Below are 13,515 nucleotides of genomic sequence, written 5' to 3' on the forward strand. Positions count from 1 at the left end.
GAGATGAAAAAACGATAGGAATTAAGTTTAACACCTAAATATATATATATATATATATATATAGAAATTAAGCGTCAGTCGAACAGTCGACTCACAAGAGAGGAGTTGCCTTAAAAATTAGCTGCTCAAACAAATTTGGCGTTGAAATGTTTGTTTTTTAAAATTATTTAAAGATATCTGGTCGCCGAATTAGGTGCTCGTTCCGTTTGGCAGAAATTAGACCTCCAACATAGCTAATGCGGTCAATTCACAAGAGAGAAGTTGCCTTAAAAAATTAGGTACTCAAACAAATTTGATGTTGAAATGTTTGTTTTTTAAAATTATTTAAAGATATCTAGTCGCCGAATTAGGTGCTCATTCCGTTTGGCAGAAATTAGACCTCCAACATAGGTAGTACGACCAACTCACAAGAGAGAAGTTGTCTTAAAAAATTAGGTGCTCAGATAATTTGATGTTAAAATGTTATTTTTTAATATTATTTAAGAATATCTAGTCGCCGAATTAGGTGCTTGTTCCGTTTGGCAGAAATTAGACCTCGAACATAGCTTGCGCCTAATTTATTACGATAACCTCTCTTGAGTACGATCTATCTTTGAGTTTGACAACAAACAGACAAACCTAATAATGATAATAAAATAACTTCTGGTTTACTATCAGAAAAACATTTTTGCCTTGCATTTATGACAAAAAGTGCATCATTAAAAATCTGAATGTCAAATTGTCCTTCTTCAGTTTAAATAAACTTGACGGAATCATCAAAGCGCAAAAAGACGTTCTTCCTCACGAGTCGAAAAAAAATGTTATATACGAGATTAATTGTAAAAATTGTAATGCTTCTTACAAACAAGTGGGAAGACGAGTCGTAAGTTAAAGACTAGAATTAACGAACATAAAAATGACAATAAAAAAAGTAGTAACTTACCTGTCATTTCCGAACATAGATTACAATTTGACCATGAATTTGATTGGATGAACATCAAAATTGTAGACAAAGAAAGATATCTGGGTAAAAAGATAATGTCCGAAATGCTCAATATCAAAATGCAAGACAATGGTTTAAATTTTGTTGAAATTAGACACGGAGTTCTTGCACCATGCTTATACACGAACATAATAAATAAATTTTAATTCTTCTGATTGTTATAACTATACTCAAGCGTCTATCTACATATTGTTTTTCAATTCGATAACTTCTATTCCTCTGTTTTCATTCTTATAATATTTATTTCTTAACGCTCATTTACATATGTGACTCTGCGTTGACACTGCGAATGTTATGTCTGTCAAGAAATTTTGTCTGATTTTATCCATTTTGTCAATCTTAATTTAATTTATTGTGCAGTTATGGTGTGCAGTAGGTAAATCTCCATAAAAATTTATTATCCTTTCTTTTTAGTAACTGTCCTTCTGAATGATATTATTTTTTATTTAGCTCGCACTTATAGTTAAACAGCTAACTGACGATTACACACTCCAGATTTGGTAATCTGTGAGACTTCCTTGCTGCACTCGATTTCTTTGATGTACGACTATCGGTTATCAAGAATTTTTATTATGCAAGGCTGTTGAGGATGGCTCGAATTGAGCCGAAACTTTCAGTATTTATATTTATGTAAGATATACGATTGAAATATATGTTTTATAAGATAATCGCACCAATTACCGCGTATTAAGACTCTTAATTGCCCGTTTTTTCTTCATAATGTCCTGAGGCTTAGCAAATTAAACACCTAAAAATGTTCTAAACAACGTTATAACATTTTAATCCGAAGTTCTAAGAATCCACCCGTAATTTTGAGGGTCTCTATTTGAGTTTTTCTGATATTCTAGAACTGTTGCTATATGATGATGTCGTTTCTCGCATGTAAAATTTAATCAAGTTCTCTATATAACTAAGTCTACATAACCAAAGCATAGACGTATCATAATTTCTTAGTACATGATTTTTGCATGCACTTAGTGTGAGTAATGATTATATTTTTGTACAATCGAAGCTAATAAATATAATATTTTATGAAATATTTTAATCTTGCAAATTCGGTACACTTTATTCAAGAAACGTTCAAAAGATATAGGGACGTCCCCTCTGGAGCTTAAAGTCCTTTTAAGATGTCCCTTGGAAGCATGTGCTGTATAGAAAATAAAATGGAATTGTCCCAAAGATTACGGATAGACGTCTTTAGAATATCTTTGGATTATCGATTTCTATGTCCTGTGAATGAATGTGGAACATAGTAAGGTGCTCATTTGATAGTTCATAGGATACCTTCATAGGATTCCTCAGGACATCTCTGTGTTATTAGAGTAAGAACCGCAATAATGCAAACAACACGTTTCCATATTGATATTTAAAGACAAATACAAAAAATTCGTATAACAAATCAAACTAACCAAGATTCCTTATAAATCAAAAAATTGGAAAGAATACGGGCTTTAGGAGTCAGGCGCAGAAGACGTCGCGCAAATAATACACTTATGAAGCTTGAAACTTCTTTATTTAACAAACGCGCTTACATGTTTCGACTCATTTTTTAGCCTTCCTCAGAGAAAACCTAAACTAACATATATAAAGTAAAAGTTATCCTATCATGGTGAACTCCCCTACATCGAGAATTTCGAAATATAAAAAATATAATTTCTATACCCTTTTTGATGTAAAGGAATTTTTTATTGTAAAACCTAGTTTTTTGCTCGGATTTTTACTCAGAAATAAAAAAAACTCTAGAAAATACACACACAGCATCTCATAAGTTCTCATTTTTTAATTAAAGAAATTATTTATTTCGCATTATGGAAACTCTGATGATTCACCCGTTTCAACATTTTTCTCCCTTTACTAATCAATTAAATACTGTGTTTCTGTCTTAGAAATTTAGCCTTTTAATGATTTGAAATATATGTTCACGGTGCGACGTGTTGTATCTATAGAATGATTGAGTGCGCATGCCCCCTTTAAAATTGCTATGTACGTACGCAATCCGTAATTAAAATAGCAACGAGATAACACCTAATAACACTTGTTAGAAGTATTAACGCGTAGATATGAGTATTATTTTGCCGATACCGTCCGCACCAATAACGCAACAATAAAAACATCGATGCTTGCGTGTCCATGATGTTTCCGGTTAAACGGTGTTCTCCGTTCCGCGTGCGAAAGAATCCCTTTCCTGTCATGTATTCCATCAGTCACTTTGCATTCTTTTGCGATTACATTTACTGGGTTGGAGTGAAGCACAATGCTCTTTATTTCATTAACGAAAAATAAATAAAAAATAACTTTATTGAAAAATAATATTTATTTTTGTAACAATTTTAATTTAATATTTTGTCAGTCCTTCTTTGGCTTTTATTATCCCTTTCCAAGAAAATGCAATAAACGGGTGCTTTATATTTTTATATAGCCGAATCTGTAATATTAAATAGTTTTCTCTAGAACAGATTTTATAAAATATAAATTATAACGATTTCAAAATAATGCATAATTTAAAAGTGAAATATTTAATACAGAAACCCTCGCACATTTTGCAAATTGTGTCAATTATCATGTCAATGAATATCACTTCGTTATTCGACAACATCTAGTGAAACTCGATATTAGCATCTCTTGACGACGTTTATTTTTTATTTTAATCGCCACTCGTAAAAGTCTATTTACCGGAAACTCTACGCGGATGACTTGACTTTCTGTTAAAAGAGCGATAAATTAACAAATATCGACATATAGTTTATAATATGCACCCAACCAAAGTAAAGACAGTTATGACAATTATAATCACACCGGAAGAATTGATTAAAGCTGGGCGAGCGAGAGTGTAAGGTTATCACGAATACGCGAGAAGATTCGTTTTACAAAGATGAAATTTTGAGAGATTTAAAAGAACGAACGAGATTATTATAATTTTTGCAATCCTTTAATTAATATATCCTATTTATCTTATAATATTTACATAATATTTATAATGTAATTAATTTGATCTATATGTATAGTGCAAAAAGGATCATTGACCGAAACAAAAAAAAACAAAATTATTAATTAATGATAATTAATAATTTTAACTGATAATCATATACACACAGCATTATGCAATAGTAATAAAGGAAACTAAAATTTAAAAAATCAAGCATATTATATTTCATGTTTAATTTTATGATTTTCGATGGTGACGGGTCCAGGTTAATAGTCCAAGTAGCACACAGCGCTTACAAAGCGTTAACAAAGCGCTATAAAAGCGCATATAACCGCTTTTTTAACGCTTTGCAAGCGCTGCTGTGTTACTTGGGAGGGATTTCATTAAATATTTTGTGGAAATGTTATGACGCGCATGGGAGGTATATAATTATGAATCACGTTCTTCGCACTATTTGTTCCTAAATGATTATGAAACCTCACTGATAAAGAAGTTGGTATGACTCCAATCCCATTATCAGTTAATAGTATCAGCAGCACTATCGATTCTCAACGTGAATGACGATATAAGGCTTTAGCAGACTCAGGTAACATTTTTCTATTGATAGTAACACCGTGAGATTTCAACTTGAAGTTATTACGCATGATATCGAAATTTTACTAGAAACGCAATCTACGAAGTTTTCCGAGAACGCAATTTGTCTTTAAGACAATCTTTCTCTCTCGCGTGCCTGTAGTAACACGTGTACAGTTGCACACTGCGATGAATCATAGGCCTGTTCTTTTTGGCTGAACTTATGTATCAGTTCATCTTTCTTCTTTTTCTCTTCAGGAGAAAACGAGAAGAAAAAAGATGAACTGGTGCAAAAGTTCAGCTAAAAACAATCCTCTTATGTCCATTTAAATGTCCAGACATATGTACACAGTACATATACACATACCATCGATATTGTTCTCACAACTAAAGATGCTATCCATAATTATCCACGTTCGCGTACTTGTGTATATCCAATACGTCGTGAAATATTTGTAGTGATTTTATCTTATATACACACTGTTAAAAATGTCATGAAATTTAATATACTTTTAAGTTACATAAATTAAATTCAATTTTATTACACTAAATTAAATTTAATGTATCTGCAACTGAAAAGTATATTTGTGTACATGTACATGAAATTTAGTGTACTTTTCATAAAATTTTGCGAAGTTTAGTACATTTTTTATTAAGTTTTATGTAGATTTGTATAAAATTTAATGTAAGTAAACGTTAAATTTAAGTTATTTGTAACTTTATTTTCATTGACAATACATTAAATATTTTTAATGTGCCTACTTGAAATTTGCTTCCATTACACGTGTAAATTTAATGTAGTCATAAAATTTAATTTAATTTATGTAACTTAAAAATACATTAAATTTGATGACATATTTAACAGTGTACTTTGGAATACTTTGGATCGTTCTCATTGAATAGTTAATACGGATGTAAATATGCGAATAAAAATCATAAAAAATTAATACAAATGTACCTATATATACAATAAAAAACATTTTCTATTTTATCTTCATTAAATGTTTTTGTATTGAATATTTTTAACATATTCGAGTGTTAATTTCATATAATGTGATTACGTTAAATTTGATATTCTTGATTCTGTTAATTGAATTTTATGTTAAATTAATTTTATGTTCAACATTTTTTTAGTGTTAAAATAATACAATTTCTGAGTAAATGAACAAATAACATAAAAATAATATATTTTAAACGCGTAAATTATTAAGATAAATGAATATTAATAAAATGTTAAATGTTAAATCATGTTTAATTCTGTGAAAATATCATGATGTATGGGAGATATCATTATAAATACTGTCCTTGTATGTACTGTTAATTTAACATAAGGATGTTAATTTTACTGAAGAAATATTTCACAATTTGTTTTCAAATTGCGTCAATATGATATATTTCTTATGGTTTAATTTTTTACATAATATATGTATTTGTGTCACTTTCTAATATATTCGTTTTATGTATATAAAATTAACGTAAAAATTTGAATAGATCATTTGGGACATGTGAAATGTGAAAATTTATGTAAATTTGACACAAATTTTCCAACTGTGTACTGTATATAGAAGGTGAGGACCAGAGTTCATCTTTATCTTTCAATCTTGTACTTATTGATAATGTAGATAATTAAGACCCGATTCTACCAATGTTACTTTGACTTTAAGGTAAGCTTAAAATTTTTACTTTCTTTCTAAAGTCGAAGAGAGAGAGAGAGAGAGAGAGAGAGAGTTTTATAAATCTTGTTTAGAGTTAAAGTAACGTTATAGTATAATCAAGTTAAAAAGAATCACGTATAATTTAATAAAACTCTTTAAAGGCACAATAAGATGTACGCTCGAGAATAACCCGTTGTGCGAAAACGTACTCCTTCCGAGAGTACTTTATACAACTTCAACAGAGCACTATTAGCAAACAAAAGTAACGGTTGGAAAATCTAGTACTCGTGGACCGCAACGTTATATGACTATGACGATACTGAACTTTACAGGGAACGAGACTATTTACACGATGGCACGAGAAGCTACAGGTGCCTTGGGTGGTCTTCTGCTTTTTCTTCTTCTTCTTTTTCTTCTTAAAGCCCTTCTTTTGATTTCCGACCTAATACAAAGAATCACAGTACCATGTAACAAAGAATGGATCAAGGATCCACTTATAATCTCCCCCCCCCCCCTTGGGGAGCAAAGGCTTCGCTTATTAAAATTATATAATTACATTATATAGTATCGTATATCAATTCAAAGTAAATACTCAAATAGATCCCTTTTGTATAATTCGCAATGGCCTTAAGCCTTCTAACTTATCACACAGATAAAACAGCAAACTTTTTAACCTTTAGACCGCCGGAAAAAACCGATATATCGGCTCATTTTAATTTCATGATATAGTTAGCTTGAAACGCTATATTTGAGTTCAATTATACCATTCTGAATGTATATGTAAACAAATCGCACTTCATCATAAAAAAAAATTATTTTACATACAAGCTATATAAAATTTCACAGCAGTAATGAGTGAAGAACCATAATATAAGTTTGTCATGGCTCATTCTGGAGAAAATTGATACATAAATTACAAATATACTTATATAATCACTCTATCTGTGAAACTACAAGCTAAATGCTAGTGAGTCCGCTTAAGGGGCAATATTGCATTAGTTGATATTACTGATTAAGTCAGGTGTGATTAAAAATATGTAAAGACCTGACCAGAAAAGACGAATTTTATGTAGAAGGGATACTATACTCGTGATTTTTATACAAAGCGTGTCCTCTGCTCTCCGAGGAGGATATACGCAAATGTATCGCATGGTATACACATGGTGAGTCATAGTGAGTCGGAAAACCAAACAGGGGATTTATTAAGAACAAAAAGACTATTCACACGATATTTATCAGAATTCATCTGGAGCAAGCATGACAATGTATACGATAAGGCATTAGGGAAATATGAGTTATTCATTAGCAACGAATTTTTTCAAGGAATTGCAACTTTTTCGAATAAAAAAAGGTGTATTTTCTGAAAAATTCGCTGTATTCCAAGCAGAACAAAATATTATAATGACATCAAAATGATATCAAAATTACTCTAAAATTATTAAGTCACTTTTCAATTAGTCACAATTCATTTTAATTGTTAATTGCGTTTAGCAGAAAAAATAGCTTTACAAGATTTTTTATAGATTTATAGTTCTTGCTCTTAGTTCCTTACTGACTCTAAAAATCTATAAAACAATTTTCTGGTAAGAAAAAGTTGATAGAGAACGATTGAGAACAATAGGATTTTTATTAGTTTGTATTATTTTCTATAAGTTTATATCATTTTCTATTGTTCGCGAGCATCACGATTGATCGAATATGAATCCTATCATATTTCATCGGATTCTATAAGATTTGTATAAGATTCCTATACAATCTGAATCAAATTAGTGAATTCACGTACCAGACTCCATATTCAAAACGATAGGATTTTTCTATCGTACTTTATCAATTTTTTTTATCAGGGAATTTAAATGTATATATTAAAAAATCTTATAACACACAACCAAAAATCCAAAAAATCGGGCGAATAAGAGTCAGCGTGGTAATTAATACGCAATCTTAAATCTTCAATATAATAAAATCGGGCGTTGAGAGTCAAAATTGCGGTAATTGGTGCAAAAATATAAACGATTTTTTTATTCAAGTATAAATATATAAAAAAATATAAAAAACATCAAACGTTTCGGCTTACTTTCGAGCCATCTTCAGTGATCCGACTATCAATATTAAATCAACTAATATCTTCATGAGATGAGTTGGAGAGTGGCAACTCCCATTCTTCTTATCATAATTGTCTCAAGATATGCTAGTCTTGTGGCAAACAAATCGAAGAGAAATCAACATCTCATGGAGATTACTGCTCACTTATAAATTACATACAAAATTAAATTATATACAACATGTCAAATTTTAATATAATAAGAATTATTTCAAATTAAGTCAACTCAAACATTCTTCAAAATTAAAAAACGCATGTTGATCGTAGCTCGAACGAAACATGATTAAAAAAACAGTCATGTTTCGTTCGAGCTACGATCAACATGTGTTTTTTAATTTTGATATTCTTTAGTGAATATTAATTGTAATTGGTTTATCCAATGTCGAGACGAATTCCTTTTATGTCTTGGGATTACAACATCAAATCTGTTAATCTTATGGTGATTTTTTTTGGACATGAAGGGATTGATATTTTGATTTTTTGAATTTGTATTACTGAGGATGGTTCCAAAGTGAACTGAAACGTACTATTATGTTTATTGGAATAGAGATTTTATTTTCTGGATTGAAGATTTAAGATTGCGTAGAAGATTAATTATCACGCTAACTCTCATTTGCCTGGTTTTTTGGATTTTTGGTTGTTGAATTTGGGAGAGTCCGTAAGAAGATTACATTACTACTATTTACAACACACAATTGTAAAACTGCTTCTTCTATTGAATACAGTCAATATCATTTTGACGTTTTTGTGACCGGTTCTGCTCTTCTTCACACTTTCTATCTACAGATATTTCGAAAACGTATTTAAGTGTAGGACATTTTCAGAAGTGTTATCTTAATGACGAAATCTCTAACACTGTCAACTAGACAATGAGACTCTAAATATTATATTACGCTCAAGAAAAACATGTTTGACATCAGCAATGTGATTTAAAGATCTTGACAGATAATCGTCTTTGTTCTCGTCTCGAGAACAAAGCCGGACTTTCTCTAGGAGGGTGTTCATTCAACCTTTTAGAAATCTCTATTGCAATTTTTACGGATTATTACCTTGGCGGTTATGATACCGCGGACAGTGATGCCGATCATCGGACTGAAACGAATCTCCACGCCGGATTCTATAATGAGTTTGGCGTCCTTTTCAATAAACAAATCCTCTCGCAGCAAGTAAGGACTCTTCGATCTCTCAAACACTTTTTGATCTCGAATAATGCGGCCACCATGCTCCTCGAAAAGACCGCCATTATTCCAGCTGCCGTTTGTCTCGCTCTCGTTTATTGGAATTGTGTAATAAATTGATGTTTGGTTGAATCTGTCATCTGGAAGAGCTCTAGCCAGAACGGCCAGGATCGACAGCGAAATCCACAACCGTTGCATTCTTCGGTATATGCTTTCGATATTAGGTAATTTAAATCGCCTTCTTTTTCTTCTTTCTCCCTGATTAGAGTAAAAAAGTTTGGTTTCCTAATTTAACGGAAATCCATTCGCTTAGAATTCGATGAGACACTGAACTCTCTTACTGAACTCAGAGTTAGAATCCATCCACTGTATATATATAGTCCTCGATTTATTATTAAATCTAAAACGGGAACATCACTTTTGAGGGATGGAACGTCCAAAAAGAATTGACGATTAGCGTAATTGACATTTTCGTAAGGAACTCAACAAGTGGTTTCCATGCGATTTCTCGATACATTAGTTTACGACTTTCAAGATGAGTGCATATACTAGTTAAGTATTACGCAAACACACAAACCGAGATACGTTCGCGTTGACGAAGCTTCGCGAGAATCATCCGCTTATCACCGAGCGATTCACGGACGCGTCATTCGTCTATCGGATTCGTATGTCAGTCAGAAGACGTCTTTCCTTTTCATGCCACGCAACATCTGATACTTTCACTGGTCAAAGCAAGCTTTGGGTGACAATTATCCGTTTCGAGAGACGCTTATTGCTCTTCCTGATACATTATCGTACCATCCGGCAAATCGTTTCTGGAGAACAATTGGAGAACTTTAACGAAACTATCGAAACGCTTCTCAAAACTTACGATGTCTGACAGTAAACATTGAATGATATGTAATAATAATTGAATAATATGTAATAATAATTTCTTAAAGAAAAGATTGTTTATACTACACTATCTCTTGCATTTATTTCATCTTTTTCTTTTCATTCCTTTTACATCTCAGTAGTACTGTACAGTAGCGATAAAGATTATTATTATTATTATTATCATCAAATAAAGAACAGAAAAGATAGTAAATCGAAAATTAATGAGCTAACACTGTTGCTTTATTGTGATAAAGAAAAAAAGAGATCTAAAAATGTTCTAAAAATATTACAAAATAATACTAAATCAAGTTTTTAAATTTGGCAGACGTAATTCGATAAATTTCAAATCGATTTCTCCTTCGTAAAATTCTGATTCGATCTCGCTTTCCAATAATTTTTTTTTTAATGTTTCATAGTGTATTTTGCTGATCTTTCTCGCAAATGTTGTAACTTAAAGTAAATCATAAGATTTTATCATTTATGATTATCTTTAAAGCTTAATATTTTTTCTCTTTAATCGCTTGTAACATAAAGATTATAAATTCTTTTAATCAAAACTTGTACTCTTCATCGGAGGAAAATTTGAATAATAATAGTGAATCTCTCGTACACTTCTAACTCAAAAGACGCGACATTAAACTCGAATTCCTCGCAGGGGCTTTGTGTTCTTTGTAACGATCCTCGATCGCATCGATCCGGCAACGTTGGCTGCTCGTTCAAATTCTCGTCGCAGCCTAACCATTCACCACTGGCTCACCGCATACAACCTTTCATCAACATCTCGCCTTTTACACACCTGTGTATGCCGCGTTAATTGAAGCGAAACGAAGCGATGCGACGCGACTCGTAACGATGGACGCGATGTGGAAACCGCTTCGGCAACGATGCTACCCAAGAAACGTCGCGAGATACGCACTGTTCGCATTCAAGCGATTTCAAATTCGAGCGTTAACCCCCGCTGGTTTAAATGCGAGGGATCACGGCAACGACGGCGACGGCAACGGACTGTGCGCGTAACGCAGCATTTATATCTTGTGTACGCGCCCGTTCGATTTCTTTGTCGTTCCTTTTCCAATTCTTTTTTTTTTCAATTCCGTTAAGATGAAATTGATCGTGTTCGATTTTGATGTGGACCCGCGTTGATCTCCTTGAGTCATTGATGACGCTGATCGATCAATTATTCATTTAATCTCGCGGATTCGCTAAAGCCTCTCGATTGCGGCGATCTGATGCCTTTGTCGATCGTCGATCATAGATACTCCAAATCTCTCTCCCATCTGGAGCTTCCTCGAATCGTGGGCGCGGTTTTGATCACTGTGTTTTATGCTTGCGTATACGCGCACTTTTCGTCGCGGTCACTCCCTTGCGTAACTCACGTCACCGTCCCCTCACAGAGGCATTACAGCTACTACCGCGGTCGCCATGGTGCACTGACTGGTAGCGCGTTGACGCTACGCTACACCTACTACAGCCGAGACGTAGAGCAGGTCACGTGATGCACCCGAGTGTATACGTCACGCAGGTTGTGAAACAGGTGAGTCCCTCCCAGTGTGGTTGTCTTGGGTTTCTTTGTTGTAGAGATTACTTCTCAACCGACTTTAGACTCCGATCAATTCCTTAATCCTGACATTTGTGGTTTTCAAACAATTAACTCTTAAAGATTAAAGAGACTCCAACGAACTGAGCTTGAAAATGGATACCCAGTAAACATTAACTAAAAGTAACATAAATATTCATGTTATTAATTCATACTCAATAATATAAATATAATATAGCACGTACAGGTTGTACGTAGCGATGTTAAATTGTACGTTACATTGCAATTAAAATGTGAAATTATGACATTGATATTATGTTAAATTACTATGTAGTATGTAGTTGGTGTTTACTGCGAAGGTGGGAGCCCAGATAACCAAGCGTGTTTTTTTACATACTGAGCAAACTGATGCATTGTACGAATTGTCTTATATTTAATTGGCATACATTTGCTGACATCAAAATAGTACACGTTGAAAATGCAGCAATATAATTGCTTATGCATGCAATTAGTTGACGAAAAATTCAAAAACAAACGGTCAGCAATAGCGGTACGTTATGCTGTCGGCAAGATGACAGCAACATAACAGCAAGGAATTATTAATCATTCCATCCTAAGCATTATAATATGACGGCAACAAAGCATATATGTCACGATATCCATTCATTATTGCGAATGTCTTCAAACTATGAAGTTTTTTAAGGTGGTTCTTTAGTGTCGAAAATTTGGGATGCATCACCAAAGCTCACCCAAAATTACAAATATTTGTATAATTTGAATAAAATATTAAAACTACGTGTATATCTTAATGAAAGAGTATGGAACATACGATAGTATAAATCAAGAGCTATAACATCTTCGTTGAACGAAAACAAGATGAGATTTTGTTTACTTTTCGAGTTAAATTTATATGCAAGTTTATTCACATAAATATCTTTTCAGAATGGTCGTTGACCCATTACTTTTTTGTGACCAATAAAATCATAATTTTTTAAACTATTACAATCTCATTTTTGAGAAAAGTCTATGCCCGTATAGCACATAATATCACAGTAATATCGCAGTAATATTGCAAAGATCAGAAATATTACATATTCCAGCGTAATATCACAGAAATATTACTAATATATCACATGTTGATAAATAATATTGAAATATCATGATATTTTATATGTCACAATAGTATTACTGCAATTTATCACAGTAATATTGTGGCAATAAAACGTATTAAAGAGCAGAGTGACATATTATAGATTATAATAACTAACAGATAATTAATTATAACGTTTCCACTCAACGTTAAAGATGTCATTAAGACGTTAATTATTACAAAATTATACGTACATGCACATGTAGACTAAAGACAGCTATAAAATATTAAAATTAATATTACTCTGATATTAAGACTTTAATTGATTTATGTACATTTATCATACATATATGATTATATATTACTACCAGTTACTATCAGTATTGACAATTTATGGTTCCCGTTACGTATACTACAGATTTTTAGTACTGGTAGTCAACTGACAGTAATATACAAACGTGACCTGAATGGTGGCGGTTCATTATTCTATCATAAATATATATACTTACATTGCTGGTTATAAACAAAATGATAAAAATAAAATGTGCTTACTGCTTCATATTTAAAATTACAGGTGACTAAATTATACTATTGAGG

At 32.2% G+C, this 13,515-nt stretch overlaps 1 protein-coding gene across 1 annotated transcript in view; it reads right to left on the minus strand.

Moving 5' to 3' along the window:
- The window catches only part of LOC108763311 (protein bark beetle), a 122,018-nt gene extending 110,227 nt beyond the window's left edge, over positions 1 to 11,791 (minus strand). The window contains exons 1-3 of the mRNA XM_018510819.1: positions 11,668 to 11,791; positions 11,088 to 11,206; positions 9,287 to 9,815 (exon numbers count right to left, since the gene is read on the minus strand). Of these exons, the coding sequence (XP_018366321.1) occupies positions 9,287 to 9,613 (327 nt within the window). The 5' untranslated portion in view covers positions 9,614 to 9,815; positions 11,088 to 11,206; positions 11,668 to 11,791. The remainder of the gene's footprint in view (positions 1 to 9,286; positions 9,816 to 11,087; positions 11,207 to 11,667) is intronic.
- Positions 11,792 to 13,515: the final 1,724 nt, after the last annotated feature.

The sequence above is a fragment of the Trachymyrmex cornetzi genome, unplaced genomic scaffold (genome assembly GCF_001594075.2).
Source record: "Trachymyrmex cornetzi isolate Tcor2-1 unplaced genomic scaffold, Tcor1.1 scaffold350, whole genome shotgun sequence".
In the NCBI taxonomy this organism is placed as follows: Eukaryota; Metazoa; Arthropoda; class Insecta; order Hymenoptera; family Formicidae; genus Trachymyrmex; species Trachymyrmex cornetzi.